This window comes from Sprattus sprattus (assembly GCF_963457725.1).
Source record: "Sprattus sprattus genome assembly, chromosome: 9".
Classification (NCBI taxonomy): Eukaryota; Metazoa; Chordata; class Actinopteri; order Clupeiformes; family Clupeidae; genus Sprattus; species Sprattus sprattus.
This window is the reverse complement of record NC_137928.1, coordinates 12,789,389-12,814,323: the sequence shown is the minus strand read 5'-3', so window position 1 is coordinate 12,814,323 and position 24,935 is coordinate 12,789,389. Positions and strand designations below refer to the sequence as shown.

The window sequence follows — 24,935 nt, the reverse complement described above, 5'->3', positions numbered from 1 at the left end:
CAAAATAAAGTTAAAACACTCTCTTGAGCAAGTCTTGACCTTTTGTTCATTTAAGTAGTAGCTCCTCTCTGCCTTGCATATTGTCAGTCTATCCCTCTTGATTAATTAAATCATGTGTGTTCAGCCAATCAAGAGGGCTCCTCTTAGGGGTTAGTTTTCTTAGTTAGAAAAAAGCAGAAGGTGCATTCATGACTGACAGTTTCTTTACAGTTTCTTGAGTATTTGTTAAATGTAACACTCATCTTGGCTATGGTAAATAAAAAGCGGCAATGGAGTTATAATAACGTTCCGAGAATCTAAGCTATCTCTCAAACATTACATATACCTTCTCGAGCAAAAACCTCAATTCGATTTGAAAAATGTATAAGTTGAGTATCTATAGGTCTTCACACTACCTTACTGTGAGGAAGGTCTAAGATCAGAAACATGTTCCTAAAAACCAAGCAACACATATGTGCATTCTGACCTAAGAAACCTGGCTTTTAAATGGCTGCCTGAGGATCTTCTCATTTCATTTTTTCACAAGGTTCATAAACATGCATGGTAGAAAAACCTGATGTTTCTAGTGGAAAAGTAGACAGCAGCATTAATCTGGAACATCCCTGCACTGGTTTTAGCGTTCAGTATTCATTCAGCCTGATGTATTGATATTCTTTGTTTACCACTGGCTCCATTTACCTACCGTATAATCAGCCAGGAAGCTGACTGACACAGAAGCAACTGCAACGACTCCCTGTCCCCTTAAATCTATGTGTGACAGCCGCACAACTGCATAAATCATGGCTTGAAAACTTAACCTGTTTGATAAAAAAAGCACACACTCCAAAACCCATATAAAGTTGGAAACAGGAAGGAAAAGTTAAAACACAGACAGAAGGTTTTTGTTTTAAATCACCTCTCTTTTTTTTTTTATTTTAGACGTAGATATTTTCCCATTAGCACTGGACATCTCTGAAACCTACAACGGTCTCCCAAACTCCCCCAGAGCCGAGGGATTGACATGGAAAGTTCTGCGTTCTCCTGTTTTGAGCAGTTCTCTGAAAGGGAGGCAGTGAACGGAATGAGCGGGGTTAAGGCTGGAAGCTGGTGTTTCTGAGATTCACTATGGGTCCCTCCTTTCTGTCATTGTTCTTCTCTTGCACCCTCATGAAGCAAAAAAAAAACAAAACCAACAAAAAAACAGACAACACACACAAACGGACTGCTTTGGCAAGGGCTTCCTCTGCCCGCCAGCAAGGAGAGAGGTTAGGTAGGAGGTTCTGGAGTGAGGAAAAATTAAAAATAAAAAAAGGTCTAAAATAAAACTTGCAATCATAAATTCAGAAAGGGAAACAAAAAACACCCACACAAAGAAAGGATAAAAAGGGGGAGAACATAGTCCTCAAAAACAGGAATGGCGCAAAAAAATAATAATAACTTTAATAATAACAATAATAATCATCATCATCATCATTCACACCCAAACAAAAAAATAATCTATGACGAGCAGTCATTATTCTTTCCCACAAAAAGTGACATCAGGCCTTTGCAAAGTGACATCAATTTGCTCCATTTCATGCCCCCCCAGTGTCAGCTTGTTGAGAATTTCCCAAGACCCCCCCCCCATCCTCGTGAGATAGCAAGTCTTTGACAGCAAAACTTTTTAAGCTCTTTTTTTTAAACCCCTTTCCAGGTGGGAGGAGGGGGGATCGATTCCAGAAATCAAACGCCACAAGAGATTTCCAAGCCAGAAAAGAACTTCTAACTCATTTCTTTTTTTTTACGAGTAAATGCCAAGAGCTAATTATCCCATGCAGCAGACATAATTGCAAAATTTCACCAGCCTCTATTTCCACCTTCTGTGTGCATTGGCCTGCTAGTTACAGGTATATGTGTGTGTTAGAGAGTGATGTACTGCTAAGAAAGAACTCATACAGACATGATAGCGAGGTTAGACAGCTGAGAGACGGTAAGGGGGGAGGCATACCGAACCTTCCGACATTACTGTTGCATTCCGAGGTACAAACAGGCAGGCCAGGGGAGACGGGGTGCAGCGGAGTGGGAAGGATGAGGAAAAGGCGGAGCAGGAGGAAGGTGATGAGAACCCCGCAGCTCCACCTCCCCAACCCTCCCTCGGAGAAAAACAAAAAAACAACCCCGTCTCCCCCGAACTCCGCCACGGCCCTTTACCTCCCGTCGTCTCGCTTCGGCCGCGTCTGCACCAGGTCGCACGGCTGCACCCAATTGTTGTCGTGCAGGCCCACGCGACAGCCGGGAGTGTCTTTGTCGGTGCGCCGGCAGCACATCCAGTAGGAGCGTCCATAAGGCAAGTCGTGGTGGTAAGGTTTGGGGTGCCAGCGGCAGAGCGACACATCGCCCCGCTCAAACTGCCGCTTGCACTGCTTGCAGGGGTCGTCGCGGTACAACGGGTCCTGGTTCCAGCGAGAGTCCGTGGCGCGCACGCCGTACGTCTCGATGAGCGCCTTGAAGTCGTGGCACGTGCACTTCAGCGCGGCGAGCGAGCGCGTGGGCAGGTAGCTGAAGATGTTCACCATGATGTGGTCGGGGAGCGAGAGCATGTACTGCCTCGGCTCCAGCAGCCGCTGGATCTGGAAGCGGATCTCCAGGAAGTCGTGCGAGACGTGGCGGTAGAGGCGGCACAGCGAGGAGGACTCGGAGTTGCCCGTGCCGTCCTCCACGAGGGGCGAGTCGGGCCGCTCAGCGGCTCCGATGACCGCCCCGATGCCGCAGCCACTGCTGTTGCCCCCGGCTGGCCCGTTGTTGTTGTTGTTAGCGCAGTCCATAGAACACAGGCCGCTGCTCTTCACTACTTCCTCGTCAGGGGTGGGGGATTGCAGGAAGAAGAGCTGACCGGGCGGGGGGTCCTCCGAGGTGTCTGAAGAGCCGCCCCCTCCTCCCGGTTTGGCGAAACACACCGTCTCCTCCTGGACATTCTCTGTGCTGTCCTTGCCGTAGAAAACGCACTGGTCCACAGCACCAGTGACCACCACCTCCACGTGGAATCCAGTCACACGCTCGCGAGAAACATTCTTCTTCTCCACAGGGTCTGGGTTAGGGTCTGGGGTGGAGGAGGCTGAGGGGGGCCGGTCGGGGTGAGTGTCCCCATGAGCGTCTGCCTTTTGGGAGCCAGCTAAAAGGAGACCAGGGTCTCGAGATGAAGGACTGACCAGCTGATAGAGGTCGCAGGTGATCTTTTCTTTGGACCGCGCCCCGGTCTGAGCTCCGCCCGCCCCGCAGCTCATGAACATGCAGCGGGGCCGACCGGCCGGTTCCGACTGGGAGCGAGGGTCCAAGCTAGACACTCGGAAGGCAATCCGTACTTCGCCCCGGCCGTGGGTCGGAGGAGGAGGCGCACCGCCACCCATCTGCTCCCCGGGGTGGGTGGGCACCCCATCTTTCTCGGGCACATTCTCCAGCGCGCTTTGCTGCGACTCAAAGTGCGCCACAGCCTGGGCGACGCGCCGGCTATCATTCAGCTGCTGCTCCTCCAGCTCCTGCTGCTCCAGATCGCTACAGGAGTCCGGCAGAGAGGAGGTGTCCTCGGACATGTAGAACACCGGGTTGGGGTCTGAGTCGGAGCCCGGAGCGACAGTGTTCCCCTGGGGGTGGAGGTGATGGCTGGGAATAGAAGTGGTCTGCCCCTGGACCACCATGCCCTGTAAGGCCATGGCTGTGCGCTGCTCCACCAGAGCCACCATCTCGGCCACGGACAGCAGGTCCGTCTCACTGACACCCCCCAGGCCCTCATCCGCAAGCACGGTGTCAACAGGCGAGGCTTCGCTGGGGGCCCGGACAGGGGGGTCGTAGGAGGAGCAGCGTCGCCGCCGCTTGGCCTTAGTGCAGTCGGTGGCCCAGTTGCCCTTCACCTTCATGGCGCTGGGCCTGGGCAACCCTGTGCCGCTAAACTGGTGCGCCACGAAGAAGGCGATCTTCTCCTTGGTGTTGCCCGGTTTGATGACATACCAGGTGTCCAGCAGGACCCGGCCGTCCTCCACCTGTGTGGTGGGTGACGGGGGTGCTGGTGGCGGCGGGTCCTCCATGTTGTTATCCACAGTCGGAGGGGTGTTCTCCGTACCTGCATCCTCCTCATCATCATCCTCTGGCCCGTTTACACCACCCCCTTCTATGGACGTTCTGCCCGCAGCGTCTCCCTTGCAGAGCGAGGGGGCGGGTGGGGTGCCCCCTGTGCCGCCTCCGAATGGCTTGTTCTGCGAGTAGGTGCCGAAGGGGCGCGGGCACCACAGCCGGATGTGGGAGAAGGTGTCGCGGTTCATAATGGGCCCGCTAGGAGCATATCTGCGTCTCTACGTTGGACGGCTGCCGATGACTTCTCCACACATTCTCCTTCACCCTTCACTGCTTGCAGGCACCAGTGGATTTACAAACTGTGCGGAAACAAGAGATAAACGAAAATTAAACTGCCGCTCCTGACATAAACAGAATATTGTATAATTGATCAAAACACATGACAAAAAAAGTATTTCTTTATCTGGCAGAAGACTTCACTGATTAACAAGACATTGAAAAAACATTTTACTGGTAAATTATGTGTGTCTATAGACATGAGGGTTTTTTTGCAGGGAATGACTGAATTGGGAATATAATCCCTATGTACACCTGCATCCACATACCTTACCTGGAAAAGGGTAATGTATGTGAATGGCAGGTGAATTTGCAAAGGGTACGGACTACAGAGGACTATGACTGCATTCTGATTCTGAAGGCAACACGGCTCACATATCACAGGTATGTACACATTATATAAAAACTGAATGGTTTTCATGGTTCGGGACATTAGGTGGAGAGTCCAAGAAGTAGGATTAAGGATTTAACAACAGCACTAAGCAAGGACCATAAAAGCTCTTTTCCCTCCAGATCCACAACACAGATCTGGAGGGTATCCAAGTCTTACTTACAAATAGTCATCTGGCCAACTCAAATTTCTTAATTAGTTCTTAATTAGTGCAACACCCAACAGAACGGATCAAAACACAGGCAACAGGAATAAACTCAGAAGAATAGTCTAGGTTTGTGTGTCAACATTATACAGATATAAGCTAATAGTCAAAAACAAATCAAATATTAGTGTTATAATAAGGCTTGGCCATATTCATAACTGAATGGCTGTGCTGTGTGTAACAGTCACTTCCCCAAGCTCCTAGAAAGAACTGTGAGATTTTGGATGTCAAACCATAAAAAAAACCTTTGATACAATTCACTGCAATGTCAGAAAGAGATTAGGAATTCTCCACACTGTCAGCAGGCACATCAGCATTTCTCCAAACATGGCTCACACAACCGGCAGGCAGTCAATTTGGAGTCAATATTCTGTTACATTCTCTGTGCTGCGTGGTGGCAAATGTTCGAATAGGAAGAAGAGGAGAGGAGGAGGAGGAGGATGGGGAGAAATCGCTGACGCTAATCCTCCGATGGGCTTGTGCCGTTTTGGGCTCTTCTACCACTGTGCAAAAGTTGTGATTACATAGCCCACTGCAGGGCTTTTAAAGTGCAACGGTTATCCACCAAGATCACCGACGTGTCATCACAGCCCCTCAGACCACGTTCAAAGCGTTTACTTACGCAGGCCAAAAAGATGTGGGATATGCAACCTATAATAGCCCACGCACATCGAAATAGACTTATGTGGGTGTTGGTGAATGTGCTTTGACTCAGGAGAAAAATGGGTAAAAATCTAATTTGGCTTAAATCGGTTTGGGTTTAAGGCTGTTTGGTCTGCCTCACTCAATCTGCAGTCGTTCCATCAGTCCGTTTGGAAAAGTGGGAATGACATGACCAGGATGTCCAACAGCGACAACAGGGAAAGAAAAAAAAAGAGACAGAGAGAGAGAGAGAGAGAGAGAGAGAGAGAGAGAGAGAGAGAGAGAGAGAGAGAGAGAGAGAGAGAGAGAGAGAGAGAGCTCAGCTCATCACATGAATGTTGACTTCACATCTCCAATAAAACCCTTAGGGATGATGATGCACTTTATTTCCTCTTGATTCAAAACAATTGCTGCAAATTACATACAGATTTCAGCCTTTTACGTAATCTCGTCAAATCCTACCAACGCCTGGGCTAGCTCAAATTTTATAGCACACTCAGAGCTGCTTGTCTGTCTTATAGGGGGGGATCAGGCGCATGCGTGTGACCGTTCGTGTGTGTGTGTCCGCGCACACACACACACACAAACACACACACAGTTGGTGTGCGGCTGAGCCAGCTCCCTCCTTCATTTCTATAGCCACTCAGCCGCCTTTCAACTGGTCTGCTCTACACTGAGGAAATGTCATCACATTAGGTCAAGATGAAACCGAAAAGAGAATACACAGGACACTCCACTGCAAACCCCTACCATCCACAAATCTCATTGGTGAAACCAAAACCTACGAACACACACAAACAACAAGCCAACCAATTGACATCAATGACACCAGCACCCTCAGCAATGAGTTGGCCCCGTTGCCCCCTCCAGCACTACCCTACCCCGCCCCATCCCACCCAAACCTACTGCATCCCTTTCCCAGACAGACTTTCCTCCCGTCTCTGAGGTCGCTTAGGCTGGCCCTCCACGCGGCGCAGTGATGAATTACGATGACCACAGACGCACTCCTCCCCTGTGCGTCTGCACACACAATGCGACCGTTGGTGGGGGAGGCGATCAAAGCGATGGATGCTCGTTCTCTTCCACACCCCTTGCAACAATGGGGCCTGCTGCTGTGGTTTCCTTCATCATGGCAAGCCCAGATGTAAATAAAGGGCCAGGGTGGAGAGTCTTTTGTCGCAGCAGCAGCAGAGACGACAGCTTATGATGAAGTGATTGGTGGCACTTAAAGGATAATGGCAGGAACCTCTCCACGCAACATCCACGTCTGAGGCCAACTAAAGAGGGGTCAGCAGCAGGGTTTTAATCAGCCTTCATCCACTGTGACCAGAGTGTCTAATTACAGCGACCAAGTGAGGAAAAAAAAAACCTCTGAACTAGTGATGGGAATTTCGATTCACTTAGAAGATTCATAGTCCTTTGAGTGAATCACTAAAAAGATCCGAATCTTTTGAGTCCTTTGAATCTGAATCAGTCGAAATTTTGTCGCTGAATGAGCCCAGCAGCCCACTCCCTAGTGCCTAATGCGCACGCTCACAGCAAACCACTGTAATGCAGTTTTGAGGATATCCAGGGGAAATACACACACACACACACACACACACACAGTAAGCCTAGATACATTGAACAAATTGTAACATGATAGGCTTGGCTGGTAAGGCAGCTTATCAGAATTAAATAGCCTATGAAATTTCGTAAATTGTGAATAGATACTTATTTTTTATTTTTACTTAATTTAATTGTCATGTTTAAAATAAACATATTTCAAGAAAATTGGTTCAGACGAGTTACAGTCGATTTTGACTGAAAGAAGTCATCAAATGATTTAAGTCAGCTTATCTACCTTACCTTACACGTTAAACACGGCCTGAAAGTAGCATTAATGCTGTTACAAACGTAGAAAATGAATCTGACGACGGGCCTGCTTGCTGTATCAATCAATTGAGGTTGGGTGAAAGACTTACTCAAACGACTGTGAAATGGGTCGGACTCGTAGGCTATCCGGTTGGGTGAAAGACTAACTCAAAGGATTCAGGTGAAATGGGTCGGACTCGTATCCGGCTGGGTGAAAGACTAACTCAAAAGACTCAGGGGAAATGGGTCGGACTCGTATCCTGTTGAGTGAAAGACTTACTCAAATGACTCAGGTGAAATGGGTCGGACTCGTATCCGGTTGAGTGAAAGACTAACTCAAAGGACTCATATTGAATGGGTCGGACATATTTTAATATTAAAAAGGATGCAAACATCGGAGATGTCGCCAACGTGCCTATCAGTCTCAGATAGAAGTCACGTTGGCGACATCTCCGATGTTTGCATCCTTTTTAATTTCACCTGAGTCCTTTGAGTTAGTCTTTCACCCAGCCGGATACGAGTCCGACCCATTTCACCTGAATCCTTTGAGTAAGTCTTTCACTCAACCGGATACGAGTCCGACCCATTTCCCCTGAGTCTTTTGAGTTAGTCTTTCACCCAGCCGGATACGAGTCCGACCCATTTCACCCGAATCCTTTGAGTTAGTCTTTCACTCAACCGGATACGAATCCGACCCATGAATTCGCTCAGTCTATGGATCTGGATCTGTGTACAGCTCTGTCTACAGGAAGTTCTTATTCACACGCAGCTGGCAGCTCCGGGTCCGTATATCAATATGCTTAATCTAAGTTACTATGCAGATGAAAAACGGATGTGTTAATGTTGTTATAGACCTACAGTTTGATGACATTCGTGCATTGTTTTAATAATGTCGTCCGTAGCAGCGAGAACCGAAAGATTCGGGTTAATTGAGACCACGGACTCGTGACTCATGGGTGAATGTAAGGATTCGGATCTTTGAATCCGATTGACTCAGATTCAACCACCACTACTCTGAACCCTAACCAGAGAGTAAGAAAAATAACATTGTGCCTGGACGTAACAAATGAGGTGCTGCATATGACCCAATGAACTGCACATCGACAAAGTTAAGACTACTTAAACTGTGTGTTTAGTATCTTAAGAGATTTAAAAGATGCACCTAACTGGACACATGATAATTATAGCGAATTTGAATCACACTTGAGATCAACTTCCACTGCGATTATTTGTCCAAAACAAGAGCACTGAATGCCTACAACACTGCTGACTGATCAAATGGTGGACTTCGTTCCACCCATCAAAAGTGCCTGTATTACAACACCTTTTGTGAGGACTAGATAGCTCACCTGGGGAAAAAGAGATTAGCTATCAAGAAGAAAGTAAGGATACCCGCTTGGTCAAACTATATAACCAGCAGGTTTTCACTTTAATAGTAAAAATATCGTAGTCGACCGTTTCACAAAATTAACTCCAACGTGAAGTTATAATCGTATACAGACACTTGTGGCAAAAATAAAACTATCTAAGCTACGTTTACAGGCGTCAGGAGAACGAGGCCTTGTAAATAATGTTAGATTGGATAGAAGCTATCCAATTTGCAAACGTTGTATTTTGCCCGGCTACGGAACAATTTACAGCATTCATACAAAACAAAGAAAAGTAAAAGCAAATCTTTGAGTGGAAATGTCTAGCATAAATTGTACGTTATCGACAGCTTGTGTCTTTTAATAAATGCACAGACCAGCAGGATAGTCGAATAGCTGAAGTCCACCTTGGGCAGCACACACACGACAACTATTTAACACTGGCTCGAGTAACCCTTGGTTGAAATGTGTTAGCTAGCTAGATTATTAAATGCATTATTATTACTAGGGCTAGCTGTAATACAATGACAATGAGGACGTTAACAGTGAACCTATGCAAAGCTTGCAACAGCAACAAATGTAATGCTATTAACTTCACTTTAACAATATAATAAGAGGTGGCAACGTGGGTAAAGCAAATGAAATATAACACATCCGAAGGACTTTAAAGGGCCTGTTTCACTTCAGTGAAAACTCTGGCCAAAAATTGGTGGCCGATTAAGGTGATCGATGTAACCGGGCGAGCTAGCGTAATAAGTAACTACCGTTAATGTTTGCTAAGTCGATCCATCTAGCTCAGAACCAGGTCCGGTAACATGTAGAAATATTGTCACATAACTGACTGTAACCACCTCGTTTAGGTACATGTTGTGCATCCTCCATCAAAGAAGCAGCCTCGATATCAACAGACTTATTCATTTACGTTAACATTTAATATTATGTTTAGGCAGCTACACATCACAACACTACCAGTCTGTGTCCATGCTAACGTTAGGTTTACTAGCTCACGTTACCTAGCTAGCAAAGTGGAGAGACGGAAAAAAAAAACAATGCGTGAAACAATAGTTATGTCAAAATACACAGAACAACAAAACTAATAAGATAACATTTTAAATTGAGAACCGAGAGGATACAATTTCACCATATCAAATTGAATCTAGCGACATACCGATGGCCTTAAATGTGTTACATCCTAACCTTTGGTTGCAGCTAGCAACTCCCCACGTCATTGTAAACACAATTTCTCTCGCTAGTGCAAAAGGTGTTCAAAACTGCCGAAACAAAGTAACGTTATCTGACAAACTACTTTGTTGACTGAGCCCCTTGAATCCTAACTATGTCAACAAAAGTAAGTTGTGATCAACATCATAGTTAGCCAAGGTTAGCAAATGTCAGTTCTCTCTTTAATGTCTTGGTTAATTTTCCGAAAGCTGGCAGACGAATCAGCTAGGTACCCAGCTAGCTAGCAAGCTAGCTCACTAGGTACGCAGTGCTGGCTCGTTGATAGCCCATGTTAATGTCATTAATAGTCTCTTATTTCAGCGCATTGTTTCCCCCTCTTACCTAAAAAAGTAGTCCTTTGGTAAGTTGTTGTTGTGTCGTTTGCGTGTCCCGAAATGTCTTTACACGTAAACGTGTCAATAAACTGATTCCTCTTCCCTTTCAGAGCACCAAACAAGGAAGGAATCTGAACAAGGATGTCGGATTGCAGGTATCAACCAACCTAGCCTGTTAGCTTTGGCTAAATCCTTGTTAGCCTTAACGTTAGCTACCTGCGGTGCGTATCTTGATTTAGCTAATCCATACTCAAATTGGATATTGTCGGGCACCAAACATGAGGAAACCCGATCGTAAATCAACCATATGTTTTTTGAACTTGTGTCAATGTTAGACACTTTTCAGATGGCTTATGGCTGAGGAGACAAGTACAATTTCTAGTTTCCCTGCATAGCTACCCATAGTAGTCAGCCATAGGAGCGCAGTCGAGCAAGGCCATCTTGTTGACAGGCAGCTGCATAAGGCTTGCAACCAATAGCAAAGCAGACTCGATGGCGTGCCCATATATGGTTTTCAGTTGCTCCCCCTTTCTACCCCCCCCCCCCCCCCCTCCCGAATGCCCCCACCCACCTCAGAGCATTGGGGGTTGCCAGATTAAGGTACTTCAGCTGTGTTGTTGTCGTGCCAAAACGATAATTTTGCAAGACATTTTTTGCCAACAACAATAAATCAATCCGCCTTTATGTATTTTAAACACAACCAATTATATCACAGGATTTGGGATGGGACATCAGATTTTTTCTGCTTGCTTAGTCCTCACCATTAAACAGGTTGAAAAACAAATCAATTATGGATCTGGGTGTTGGGTATTGCTAGAGCCTACATGTAGATGCAGTAACTGATGCAAGGTGATATCTTTATGTAGAATGTCTGTTTCAAAACTTTAGTCATCAAGTCAACATCATGAGTCCCCCCCCTCCATGTTGAATCATCTTAACTTGACTTCCTCCATCAGAGGAGGTGCCAAAGAGTTGAATTTGAAATGCATCAAAAACTCTCAGTCATTGTCTTAACTCTCCATTTACACTCAAATTTATATTCATGAAGGGATTAAGTTGTCTGAGATTTTATCTTCCAGATGAAAAGATGATCAATGACTCGTTCAAAATAATCAACTTGGCCAGTGCATACGAGGAATTTGGCCTCAATTGGCTCTTAAAACAAGTGCAATAGACAAATTATAAGACATAATTTGATACAGATAATATACAATGAATATAGTGTATAGTTTACAGCCAATGTAAATAGAAAAAAAACAGTAATACGGATACAGTATAGGGGCACGTCTAGTTTCCCACTAATCTCCTCTGCGACGCATTTCTAATCTTCCCAAAATACATTTATTTTAGAATGTTAATTTATGATGATGTTGGGAGTTGACTTATTTCCAGGTTACAGATTGAAAGACATTGGGGCAAAAGGAGAATGGGGCATTTAGACTGTTCAGAAGAACCACAGTAAAAGCATATTTGAGAACTGTGAAATGTAAGTGTTATGTATTATTATTATTATAAAAGTAAGTAGTCATACGTGCATATTTTATGTTTGAAGGTGGAAACAAGTGGACCGTTGTCCATTGTTCAAATGATCAGTAGTGAGCTGTGCTATAGAGCTTGGTGCCAAATTAGTAGAGTTGGTCATCTATTACAAAAATAGAGTAAATGATGACTGTCAGTGATAACCAAACTTATTAGTTCACTGTGATATGCCATCAATCTATATCCATCGATGATGAGAAAAGAATGATCTGTCTGAAGTTGCTTACTACTTTCTAAACATATTTTGAATTGTCTTTTAAAAATTAATATCATATTGAAATAAAAACATTATAATATTCATACACAATTTCCAAGTCAATCTGTTCAAAGCTGGATGAATGCTTAATTCACAGCATTTAAAAAAAGGAAAAAATGTGTAGCCATATATATGCTTATCAATTTTCTTTATGTCACTATACCAATGTTGACTTTGGCTGATCAAAGTCATGCTGAGAATCAGAAAAATATTCCCAGGATTTAAAGAGATTCTCAAATAGTAAAGAGCGAGCCACACTCCTCACTAAAGTATCAGACGGAGGAATTCTTCTCACTGTGTCCCAAAGAGGTTCATTGTCTTGAGTTGAAGCTGCTCTGCATTTTCAGGCTGTGTTTTGGAATCTTTGAGGGAGCATAATTATTCCTTTGGTTGGGTTAATTATATTGGAAGTGGGAATTGTGTCTTCTCTTTTCTCTGCATTTGTTGCCAGGTTGAGACCCAAACTGTGGAGTCAGCAAAAAATCACAGCAGTGTATGTTGAAGTTTGTCACCTACCTAAAGGCAGACTCTGCAGCCAACTCACATTTCACTGGGATTATAGTCTGGAAATGAGCATTTGAGGAGAGTTTGTCAGTCCTGATTGTTTGTACTACCAATTATCAAGTAGTTTTGAGTGGCTTTGGTGATGGTAGCATTTGAAATATGGTTCTAAGTGAAAATATATACATACCAGTGCCATTTTACCAGGGGATTTGTGGAATGGCATGCAGATGCTGGACAAATAGCTGATTAGGCCTTTGCTGAGGTAGCCTAATTGACATGCCTTTTCTCCCAACTGCTTTCCTTCACTGACCTCCATTTTCAGTGATTCTCAGCCTTTATAAGGTGAGTAAGGTTTGTTTCTAAAATGAACTCTGATTAAAAATACAGCAATATTCCAGTAACTGGATTCTTGGCTTTTATATACTTCTACCGGTAGACTTATTTACTGTTCATTATGTTTGCGTTCTTTGTATTATATTAAAACATGCACGAAGTTGCCATAGTTAACGATTGTGTAATTCACAACATATCTGTTGTTAAAATTCTTAAATGATTGTCGGGTAAGAGACATAGGCTGCTAACTTTATATTGCACGTCTGTGTCTAATAGTGCTTGCAGGTCCATGTTCCATCTTTCTATGATTTGGTTGTGCTGGGCTGCGCTTTTGTAACTGAACTCATTGCACGTGCATCTGTCACTAAATTATTTGTCACGCCCACTGACGACAATCCCTCAAACAAACATTCCAGGTCTTGGATTCGTCCATAGTTTGTCAATCCCGAACTCAATCCATGACAACCAGGCTTTGTATTGGCACATCATTGGTTTAGTCTGATATGGGAATTCTGCCCCGCCTTTTTTGCATTTGTTGGATTTCTATAGGTTTACAAGAATGCTTCTCGTCACCACTCTTCCGGACACGAGAGTAGTTGCAAAACAGCACCTAGTAAACGTTGTGGGAAGGACATCTGAACAGAAAGCCACCTAAATTAGTAAGAAGAAATCCAACTTCCCACACCTAACCAGTGAGTATGTCATGTACACAATGTGTATGAAGAACATTTGGGTTGGGATTAATTCAGTGAAATGTGAAAAAAGATCAGCAAAGTCAGCTTGCTAGCTAGCTTAGCTTATGTGTGAGTGTCTGCACGTTACATGTATGTGGAGCAAAACGTAACGACCTTTTGCTAGGAAACAAATGTGATGTGTCAATTAAACACTAAATAGAATTTGTTTGCTATAAGTCGTTGCTGCATTATGCATTTAGGTTTCAGCAGAATGTGGTTGTAATTTTAACAATCATCGTTAGCTGAATGACAGTTACATCATAACACATGTGGCGTGATTTACAGCACAATTCCATGAGCATTCGGGGGATGAGGGAGGTCATAGAAACAGTAAAGGAGTAGCATGTTAACGTGAAACAGCAATGGTTACATAGTTACTAGATGTCAGGATATATTAGTTGCCACTTAATGTAACTCACGTCAGTGGTATGAATTCAGTCACCATCCAAACGTCATACAACAATAACAAGCCATGGTTAACAACTAGACTGAGCCAACTTCGCAGGTCAAGGAGAAGAAAAAAATCATTGGCGCTCCCCTGACCATCCTCCAGAACTTGGGCAGGGAAAATTGTTATACATTCCTCACACCCTGGACACAACAATTTTTAACTCCCCCTCTCTGGCAGGTGCTACAGAAACTACTGTTCACTAAAATAGGCAGTTTCTTTCCTCATGTCAAGTTCAAGTTCAAGTTCAAGTATTTATTTGTCAGATACACAGAAAAACAGAGTCAGACTGGGCACTGAAATTCTAAGGACAAGACACCGCACAACATAAATAACATAAATGTCATCACCCTCATAAATAGCTGACCAGTATCAATACCTTTACGTCACAGTTTAATTCCCGTATGTGATGGACTTCAGATTTTTGCACCACCACACACACATGCACTCTATGTACATTGTTTATCTTTCAGTTTCATATAATATGTGTAATATCTGCAGTATTGCTTAACAGTCACCAACGGTCGGTGACCAAATTCCTTGTGTGTATATACATACTTGGCCAATAATTCTGATTCTTCTTTACTTTATTTTCTCATCAACCCACAGTGATGCTTGCCGAGGTACTCCAGGTTTTGCGGGGCGCTGGTAAAGTGGGGGCTGCCTTTGCCACCATCCAAGGGGAACAGTTGAGACTGATGGCATGCAACACCACACTGGGAGCGGGGGTTGCGTCTGCCCAGGCTGCTGTGACAGATGTCCTGAGTACGATGATGGGTGGTGGGCAGGTAGGTGTTAATACATTTAAGTTACTCAATTGTCATCAGTCATCACCCATTGGTCACTCTGCATTCGTAGCCTATCATACGGTTTTAAAAAGGATTGAAGAGTACATATATCAACATTCCTTGATTTCATGGAAAGTTGAGGTTCGCATTACTGTATGAAATGGAATGGAAACTACTAGCAGTTTACTGGCAGTTTACTGAGCAATGAGTCTCCAGTAATGATCTGCTCTGAATATCGATACAATTGTTCCTACTATAAACTGACACCATAGACCTCCTGTTCTCTCTGTTATTAGCAAGCGATCAAGACGGATGAGTTCCCTGACAGCGAGGGATGGGAGGAGATGGATCAGGGTGAGGCTGAGAAGTGGGCTATGGGGGCTGAGTTCCCCCCTGATGTTGATATGAAGACAGGCTCTGCCTCTGGCCCTGGGGAGGTGCCCGGTGGTACCCCAGGAAGTACTACCATGGGTGGCGCTGGAGGAGCTCCCGGCTGGGCACGTCAGAGTGCCCGATTCCTACACGTTGCCGTGCCCCTTCAGCACACCAGGTTCGTTCATGATACAGTCATTACCCGATTGAGCCCGGAAGACATCAAGAAAGCCCGGGGGGCGAAGCACGGCACAGCGAAGATAACCAGACAAAAGGTGAGTGTACCTGACATGGCCCACAGCCCTTCTTGGGACAGAGTCTCTGCTGCCATATGGTACAGGCCCCCACGCAGGCTTATGGTAGAGGACGGGACATTCTGTAATTGTGCCAGGAGGCTTAGTGTCTAATCACAGAAGATCATAGTATTGTTTGATTTTGTTATTTAACATTGCTGTCTGATAGCAACTTCCTTTCCTGTGGTTGCCTAGCTTGTGGTTGCCTAGCTACTGATCTGTCCAGTTGATTGTGTCAGGTTGTGTTTGAGTCCCAGATTAGTCCCTAATGGCTGGCAGTGTCAACAACTGAGATACAAGACATTACATAGTGACTTAAAGACCCTCTTAATTTACCTTGGAAAAATATAGGTCTGTAGGCCCTTTATACATTAAATAATTGAAAGAAAATTGACCCTTTGTGATTGAGGTTATGCATTTTTTGAAAGTCTGTCATTTTTGGTTGTAGTTTTGAAAAGTAGTTTCTATTTTGTTTTCAAAATAGTAAGTGTATGGGTTTCGGTGGTCATGGGTTGTTATGTAATGTCTGTATGCCGACTGCTGCATAGGTCATGCAATGACAGAACATCGTGTTCCTTTTGTCATTCTCCTGATTATTGGGGTTTTGAATCCCTATTGTGAGGCTCTCTTTAGACTTCCTTTTCTTCCCGTGCATGTGTTCTTCTTTTATCTCTTGTACATGATGATGGCAAAAAAGTACCTTAAAGTTTGACTGGCTTTGAAAAGGTTGTTCATATGATTTAAGATTGTATAGTGTTGTGACTATTTTCACCACTATACGTACCTGGTGCTGTTTGGCCAGATTTCAGCACATTGTGACTAACAATACACAGCGGGGGATGACTTCATTGTGATGTAGTTCTACCTTTAATGTAATCTGAATGCTGACCACATCATGATTAACACACCATTAGCAGTTGCTGTTTTTTGAGATTGAATTAGCACTGCTTCTTTGAGCCCTGTCTCCACAGCATGTTAGATTGGTTTAGAAATCTCAAATGCTGTAGAGACAGTAATCGTTCCAAATCATACTTATCCCTGGGTGTCCCCAGATGTCTGGCTCCACTAGGTTGCCGATCCCAGACAGGTCTGACAGTGATTGTCTCATTTGGTTTTAGCTCAGTGAACGTGCCAAAGAGAGGGAGGTGCCAGCCACGAGATTAAGCCGCCTTGTTAATTTTGGAAGTAAGTTCATCTACAAACTGTCACTTCTTTTACATTATTATTATGATATTAATTTATTATTAAATGTACAAGGCTTAGAGCAACAAAATAACAATTTTAATATTGTCCAGATGCGTTTTGGTAATTAGCAGGCAGGTCCGTATTAAAACCTGGGGTTAGCATGAGTTGTTGACATGCATTAAGTTCACTGTCCTCACCTGTAAAATAGTGTTCACCATGACCTTGTTTGGTTCCCAGGTTTGGCAGTGGGGCTTGGGATGGGGACCATAGCTGAGGTGGCTAAGCAGACCATTGGAGGCCAGCGCACAGGTGGGTGTAGTTAGGGTATTGTTACTTAAAATGGAGCTGAGAAGACTTATAGTATCTTGTTAACACACTGAATAATAGTAATGATAATAATAGCAGCATTAATAATAATAGTAATTATTTTAATGATGAGTGACAGAATTCAGCTATTGTGTATAGGCCTAGTGGTATTTTCTGTGATTCCTGTTTTTGTTAAGTTGAGTTTGTTGTTTTGTGTGGTTGTCCCAGGTGTTTGACAGGCTTCTTTGTTATGTTCTGTCTTCAGAGAAAGGTGCCCTGTTGGATTCGGCCTTCCTCTCAGAGGCAAACGCGGAGAGGATTGTGGCAACGCTATGCAAAGTGCGAGGGGCCGCGCTGAAGATCGGTCAGATGCTCAGCATACAAGGTGGGGGTTCCCTAGACCCAGAGTCTTCCACACATGCACCATGGGCTTGTTCACATAGCTGTTAGGGAAAAGGAATAGTTGTTCTCGTTTTTGGATATCAAGTGTGTATTTACCCTCCAATTAGCAAGTGGATGGGTTCAAATGGGTTTGTCTGATGAGACGCCACAGCAGTGAATTCTAAGTGAAGGCCTTTTAGATGATACACACAGGGTGTGTAGCTATCTTGCTCTTCCATGTGATGATCACAGTATCCCTCTATAACATTTTATTTTTTTACATTTTTCAGCAACATTCAATAATTTAGATGTTCGATCTTGATTAACATTCTGGTATGTTCTGCAATATAATGTGTGGAATCAATGCAATATTTATGGACAGTCAAACCACTTTGAAGTGAAGTGAAGTACTTCATAAAATATCTGTAATGGCACCTGCAGGGAATAGAAAGATCAGTTCATCTCAGAATTTCTAATAGCTCTGGGATTCATCTGGAAACCTGGGTCAGGCTATACACCTTGTTGGTTTTAGTAAGACCATGCCTTTCCTGTATATGACGCGCTGACGAAGGGTTTGGAGGTTTTAAAGGATGGCTAGTGGATCAATGTCACAGTCTTCCTTCTGTACTCCTTGATTTTCTTTTCAAAGAAGTTTTTGCAAACTGTCAATGTCATACTGACCGGCATGCTGTCAGCAGAAGATGCTGTCAGGCACACTCGCTGGCATGTTGTCAATTTAATTTCACACTTGATGAACTATTTGCTTATGTGCTGTGTGTGGAGGACTGTTTACATCAGCAGGGCCCTTACAGGTTATGGGTGTTTACTTTATGGCATTGACTTTATGTCTCTTCACCCCACAGATAACAGCTTCATCAACCCTCAGCTGCAGAAGATCTTCGAGAGGGTCCGACAGAGTGCAGACTTCATGCCCGTCTGGCAATTGAATGTAAGTGATCTATGGTAGTAGCACTCAGAATCAGCATGCTCATCATAAGGATGCTCTCTGTGATGGCTTAAAGGCAACATGATGCTGTGTTGTTAGTCTGTTAGAGTGTGTCTCTATCATAGCCCTTGGCAGAAAATATGTTGGTGTACGTACTTCTGATTTGAGGGTAGCTGACGAACAAGCTGTCGAAATTGGAAGCAGCTTTTCTGAGTCACAGCGTACTTCAGTTTAGTCATCCATTATTATGCATTTATTCATTTCTCTGATGCTGTGAGTACAGCTTTCATATGGAAAGTAGTACAGCTTGACATCAGTGCTTACTGCACACAGGCTACCAGAGGAAAAGAGTGAATAAAGAACTCTTTTGACAAGTGATTGACATGATTTGTGTGGTTGACTGTCCCTGCAGAAAGTGCTACAGGAGGACCTGGGTCCCGACTGGAGAGAGAAGCTGTCCACGTTTGAAGACAAGCCCTTTGCTGCTGCTTCCATCGGCCAGGTGCATCAAGGGATGCTGAAGGACGGCAGGGAGGTCGCCATGAAGATCCAGGTAAACACGTAGAGCACCAGCAGAGAGGGAAACATTGGGCTCAGTGTGAAGCCACTGCAGACAAAAGACCCCTTGAGCTCCTGTCAACGTGGGGGTTTGTGATTGGAAAATGACATGAATAATATGTTTTATTAATTCAATTGCATTGATTTATAATGGATGTTTAGTTACTAAAATAAGTTTGTGTTGTTTCTTACGACTAAAGTCTATGTTTTTTCTGACGTTGTAAGGCGAAGTGTAAGACTCCTCCCTTGTGGAGATTAAAGTTTCCAAATGTGAATTATTACCATGTGCAATCCATATTCCCTTATGTATTAGAATATATATGTATATACACACATAAACAGTATATATTATAAGTGTTGGCACGGTCTTGCCACAGTGGCAGTGGACATGGATGAGTGTGTAACTGTGCTGTATCTCTTCAGTATCCAGGGGTAGCACAGAGCATCCACAGCGACATCAATAACATGATGTCTGTGCTGAAGTTGAGTGTTGTTCTGCCCGAAGGTAGGAGGCCAGCCCCTGCAAACACAGGCACAGTCACACACTCTGGAGATGACATATAATTGAAAGCCCTTTTGAAACCATTGAGATGACAGGATGTGTGTTTTTGTGTGTGGTGTGTGTGGTGTGTCTGTGTGTGTGTGTGTGTGTGTGTGTGTGTTTGTTCTTCTCTAGGATTATTTGCAGAGAGTAGCATCGAGGTCCTTCAGAGGGAGCTTGCCTGGGAATGTGACTACAAGAGGGAGGCAGAGTGTGCCAAGCGATTCAAGTATGTGCACATAAGCGAGGGCAAATGTACAAATACACACATTTATAACTAGGCAAATACACAAACGTGTGTGTGCGTTTGCGTGTGTGTGAAGACACAGGTGCATATGTACCCACTTAGCATAGCCACACCTACAGTCACATTCACACACAAATGCACAGAGAGTTAAAGTTAAAGAAAGTTGAAAGTGGAAGGTTTACAGAAACCGTATACGTTTAAGATTGCAAGATTGAAGATCTTGTTAGGTGCTCTTAGAATTGCAAACACCGTAATGCTTAAACATTCATTAACCCTCAAGGAGTCAAAAGAACTCTTTTTAATGCATTGTGGGTTTCCCTTTCAAAATTCTCCTCACTGATGCCTTTTCTCTTTTACCTGTAATTACTCACCCTATGTTCAGTGTTAGTTTCAAAGGCAAATCTGAACGCCATGAAGTTGAACTTGTATCCCTTACCTAATAATAATAAGTACTGAATAAGTACCTTTTGTGCGTGGGTCTGCATATATATCAGATTTCTCATTAGTTTTTTTTTTCTTATTACGTTACGTTGTTTAATTCAAACTGCTTTAGCTGAGCTCAGATCAAAGATTTGCAAAGAGGTGATTTATTTATTTTTTGGCCCGCAACCCTCTACAACAAAGAGAAATGCAAGACTTGATTAGAAAGCGAGGATTAGATGACGCTGAAGCTTCAGAAGCACAGCAGGGTACAGCTATAAAACCCTCATTAACATTGGAGAATAATTGGTACAGCAGTTAAGTGGATGTTGTCAAGGCTGATCGTGACAGTACTTTCGGTGCACTCCTTGAGGCCTTTGGTGATTCGAAGCTCACGCAGCTGGTTTCTAATATTCAAAACTAGTTTAGTTTCCTCTCATTTTGATCACAACAGCACGCAGGCACACAGTCCACAAACATTCATTCCTCGCAGTGGAATGCCTATTTAGGCGCTTTGTTGGTATGGCATGTCTGTTTCACCATGCGGTTCTGTCTGTAGGGCTCTGCTGGCTGATGATCCATTCTTCATGGTACCAGGAGTGGTGGACGAGTTGACGGCCGGCCGGGTTCTGGCCATGGATCTGATTGATGGCGTGCCCCTGGACAGCTGTGTGGATCTGGACCAGGAGACCAGAAACAAGGTTGGTACCCTGGATGGTCAGCTAATGGGGAATGATAGAGATAACAGATTATTTCATCAGGGGTGTATTTTATGCAGGTCATACAAAGATTAAACCTTAGGTGTGTTTTAAATCGTTTTATGTGTTTAGGTCAGCTGCCGGCTCACATCACACACATCACCCCATCACATCAGGTGCTGTGCATTAGGAGTGGTGTAATGTTCAGGGTTAGGAGCTGCATATTAATGATACACTTAAAGATAATAATAAATTATACATATTGCATATTCCATCAGTACACTTTACACTTTACAATTAGTGATGTTACAATATGTTTTGGTTACAAGAAGAAGGTAAGTGTGGGGTTAGAGACAGTTAACAGTATGTACTTATGAGAGAAGTACATTCTATTCAAATCCTTCATTTATACTAAAGGATATTGCATGTAGAGCCTTCTAAAGCGGGACATGTTTTTGGGAAGAACATGCAGCCTTGGCTGTTGCCCTGAATCAATACCCTATCAAATCAGGTGCTCTGTATTAGAAGTGGTGTAATGTTAAGTGTTAAGGAGCTGCATTTAAATTATACATTAAATTATGATAATAAATTATACATAGTGTATATTCTATCAGCACACTACAATAAGTGCTTGATGTTACATGTCATTAATACTAAAGGATATTGCATGTGGACGGAGCCATTTAAAGTGGGACACAATGTCGGTAAGAACGTGCCGTCTTGGCTGTTGCCCATAAGCAATAACATTGCAGCAGAAGTCACTGTAAAATATGTGGAAGATAGTCAAAATGTACTTCTACAGCTTCATATTGGCAGTCCAAAATGAATAAAGAAGACTTGAACCATCTCTAATTTAAGAGAGGTGGGTTAGTAAGGGTGTAGATTGCAGTGCGATTCTTTCACCAGCAGGTGGCTTCATGCTGTAATTCTTCCACCTCGACAGATCTGCTTTAACATCCTCCAGCTGACCCTGAGGGAGCTCTTTGAGTTCCGCTTCATGCAGACAGACCCCAACTGGGCCAACTTCTTCTACAATGCCGTGCAAGACAAGGTGAGGGGAACCATTTGAACCCAGTGGAATGTTCTGATTGAGGCGGAATGTGGAGGTAGCAGGTCTAGATTTGCCCTAGATCCACAGCACATGGTAACCATTTGCTGGACCAAACAAAAACACAAGTATGTCATAATCAAGCCTTTGCTAGTGCCGTGAGAGCCTTTGCGAAGCCTGTTTTTCCAGCTGTATAAAAATCAGATGTGTGGGCCGCGTCCTTTGATCAGCAACTTTTAGAAATCTGAACTACTTCAGTGGAAATCCTTAGTAAATCCATCTTGGATCTTGGTGGTATTAATTACTTATATTTGACTGCTGGTTGTTTGAACTGAAATATGTGATCTATAAAATAGACAGTATTGTTGAGAACAACTGTCATAATGTTTCCAAAGTTCTCTCAACTCCTATTCTTATTTGGACAAAGTTGTGAGAGAAACTTCAACATGCCTGTGTTTGTCTGGGTGTCTGTCTCCGCCGAAAATAGGTCATTCTGTTGGATTTCGGCGCCTGCAGAGATTACCCCGAGAAGTTCACCGATGACTACGTTGAGGTATTCAGCCATTCATTTACCGCTCTGTCAATAGATCTGCTATTGACGCCTGGCTCCTTCAACGCATCCGACGCACTTGAGCTGAAGTTGTTGAGCTTTGCATAAATTTGAATTTGGCGGCGAGGGGAAGGAAGGGCAATTAAATCACACCGTAGGCGCTTTTTGGTTCAAGTGTAAACAGATTGCTCTAACCTCTGAAGCACTCTTAGGTGCGCTTTCATGTATTGCTGAACACGAACCATCAGTGGAGCATCTCTCCAAACACAATAGACCAGATGTGTTCAAAATGGATGGAGATGTAGAGAATGGTCATTGTGAGCACTGCACATCATTTTTGTCTCTATGCTGTTGACTTGAATGTCACACCTAATTTTACATAGCCTTAGGGTCTATGTTCTTATAAGGAACTACTTCTTGTTATAAAAGCGCAGCTGTGTATATTGTAGTTATTATCAGTGTATATACATACACGGAACGGTAATGTCATGTGGATGTAGATTTTCGTTGCCATAGTATCAACCACTGAATTTGTAACATACCTTTACAACTGTCATCTGTCCGTTTAGGTGGTGTATGCAGCCTCAGTTGGTGACAGAGACACTGTGCTAAAGAAGTCCAAAGACCTGAAGTTCCTCACAGGCTTCGAGACCAAGGTAGCATTATTTTGCAATTCTTTTACTATTCTCACAGTCTTCTGTCATTTTCGTTTTGTTTTTTTTACCCTAACATAATCATTGTGTCATTGACTCCAGTCCTTCACAGCTGTTTTCAGGGAATCGATGCATCACTTGACCTCTCACTTTACCATTTCCTTATTTTCTCAAACATGTTCTCAACATCCCTTTTCCATCTCTGTACACATGTCCACCTCTGCACACTCCTATACTTCTCTCCTTTTTACTTTTATGTATCTCCTTTGTAATAATTATATTATTATATATTTTCTTTTGGCATGTTTATAATAGACATTTCTGTGGATATCTTGTATTTATGTAAGAGCTGTGTAAGCAATGGTGATTGAATGGACTCTCCCTTCCTTTAGGCCTTCCAGGATGCCCATGTGGAGGCGGTGATGATCCTGGGCGAGGCCTTCGCCTCCTCCGAGCCCTTTGACTTCAGCACGCAGAGCACGACACACCGTATCCAGAACCTGGTCCCGGTGATGCTGCGGCACCGCCTCACGCCGCCCCCGGAGGAGACCTACTCCCTGCACCGCAAGATGGCCGGCTCCTTCCTCATCTGCTCCAAGCTGAAGGCACGCATCTCCTGTCAGGACATGTTCCGCGACATCTACAACGCCTACCAGGAGCGACGACTGGCTCCTGCTGCACAGGCTTAAAACCAAGACTGACTCACTGTGTGTGTGTGTGTGTGTGTGTGTGTGTGTGCCTGTGTGGAAATTAGGTGTGCACAAACAAATTGAATTTGTTTGTATGGTAATTGGGTGATTTATCCTGTGATTGTGTGTGTGTGTGTGTTTGTGAGTAGGAGCAGGAGCATAGAGGACAATACAATGCTGCCAGTCGTACAAGGACCACTTGCTTAACTGGCTTGATCAGAAACTCCATGGACAAAAAAAAAGCCCTGCTGTTTGTACTGCCTTATGACAACATCCTGAAAGCCAAACCTAATAAGACCCTGAATGTACCGGTGCGGCGCTACACTGCATCAAGACTCTGGCAGGTACCAGGAAGAGGACACCACAGGGATTAAGACTTGATTGTTCTGGGCTGTGTTGTAACACACGTCACATATTATTACTCTGTGTACGCTGTAATATGAAAAATCAAGATGCTTGCCTTGAACATGTTCATTTAAATGCGATTGGACTTTGACTGTGTTCATGTTCACTTGCAAAGCTTGTAAGTAATGGGATCTTGGTGGTGTGGTTGTTACAGTGTCTCAAGCTGTTATACAAATATTTTTTTTTCAACTGTAATCACTGAACTGTAAGTTATCTTCTGTAAATATGCCACAACTATCATGCCTCTCATAAATCTGCGTCTTATATAAATTTGTCTTAAAAGGCTTTGCTTCTTCCCAGAGACAGAGAAGAAAGGTCTGTTGGGGAATGTGTGTACCCTGAGCCATTAATTAGATTTGTCACAGCCACTTCCCTAAAGGGTTCCCAATTAGGCAGAGATACAGTGGCAGGAGCCCCGTTTCAGTTGGTCTAATTTTAAAACTTCTGTCAGAATCCGGAGGATTCAAATCGCAGTGTTTATTGGCTTCATACGAAGAATCTGTCTCCGGTGCATTTGCTTCACATGGCGCGGTGTATTGAAACGCCTCTAGGTGCCAAAACTGAATATTAGATATAAGGTTGAAGAGTCTACTGAGAAAAGAAATCAGGCTTTTAAATGGCCTCAAGCAGTGCAACAGTGCTGTAGTCACGTGCGCTTTGCAGC

The 24,935-nt window shown here is 43.8% G+C and overlaps 2 protein-coding genes across 2 annotated transcripts; one reads left to right on the top strand and one right to left on the bottom strand.

The window, feature by feature from the left end:
- Positions 1–923: 923 nt before the first annotated feature.
- On the bottom strand, positions 924–10,807 carry fbxo46 (F-box protein 46). Its single transcript, XM_080844925.1, has 2 exons — positions 10,385–10,807; positions 924–4,385 (listed from the first exon to the last, which is right to left on the bottom strand). Exon 2 carries the CDS (start codon positions 4,272–4,274, stop codon positions 2,166–2,168), a length of 2,109 nt encoding a protein of 702 aa, XP_080701051.1. The 5' UTR covers positions 4,275–4,385; positions 10,385–10,807; the 3' UTR covers positions 924–2,165.
- Positions 10,086–24,530, top strand: coq8b (coenzyme Q8B). Its single transcript, XM_080844926.1, has 18 exons — positions 10,086–10,169; positions 10,488–10,532; positions 12,999–13,018; positions 13,559–13,701; positions 14,801–14,979; positions 15,276–15,626; positions 16,763–16,829; positions 17,067–17,138; positions 17,401–17,520; positions 18,380–18,465; positions 18,875–19,015; positions 19,444–19,525; positions 19,697–19,790; positions 20,788–20,929; positions 21,870–21,977; positions 22,462–22,527; positions 23,094–23,180; positions 23,570–24,530. Coding segments are annotated over exons 4-18 (1,893 nt in total). The 5' UTR covers positions 10,086–10,169; positions 10,488–10,532; positions 12,999–13,018; positions 13,559–13,700; the 3' UTR covers positions 23,867–24,530.
- Positions 24,531–24,935: the final 405 nt, after the last annotated feature.

What these genes read in the sequence shown, in the direction of transcription:
- fbxo46 (XM_080844925.1), bottom strand. Translation starts at nt 4,274, where the DNA reads ATGAACCGCGACACCTTCTCCCACATCCGGCTGTGGTGCCCGCGCCCC.
- coq8b (XM_080844926.1), top strand. An exon ending in AGGTCGCCATGAAGATCCAG is followed by an intron (nt 19,016 to 19,443) that starts GTAAACACGTAG and finishes GTATCTCTTCAG; the next exon opens with TATCCAGGGGTAGCACAGAG. An exon ending in TCACAGGCTTCGAGACCAAG is followed by an intron (nt 23,181 to 23,569) that starts GTAGCATTATTT and finishes CCCTTCCTTTAG; the next exon opens with GCCTTCCAGGATGCCCATGT.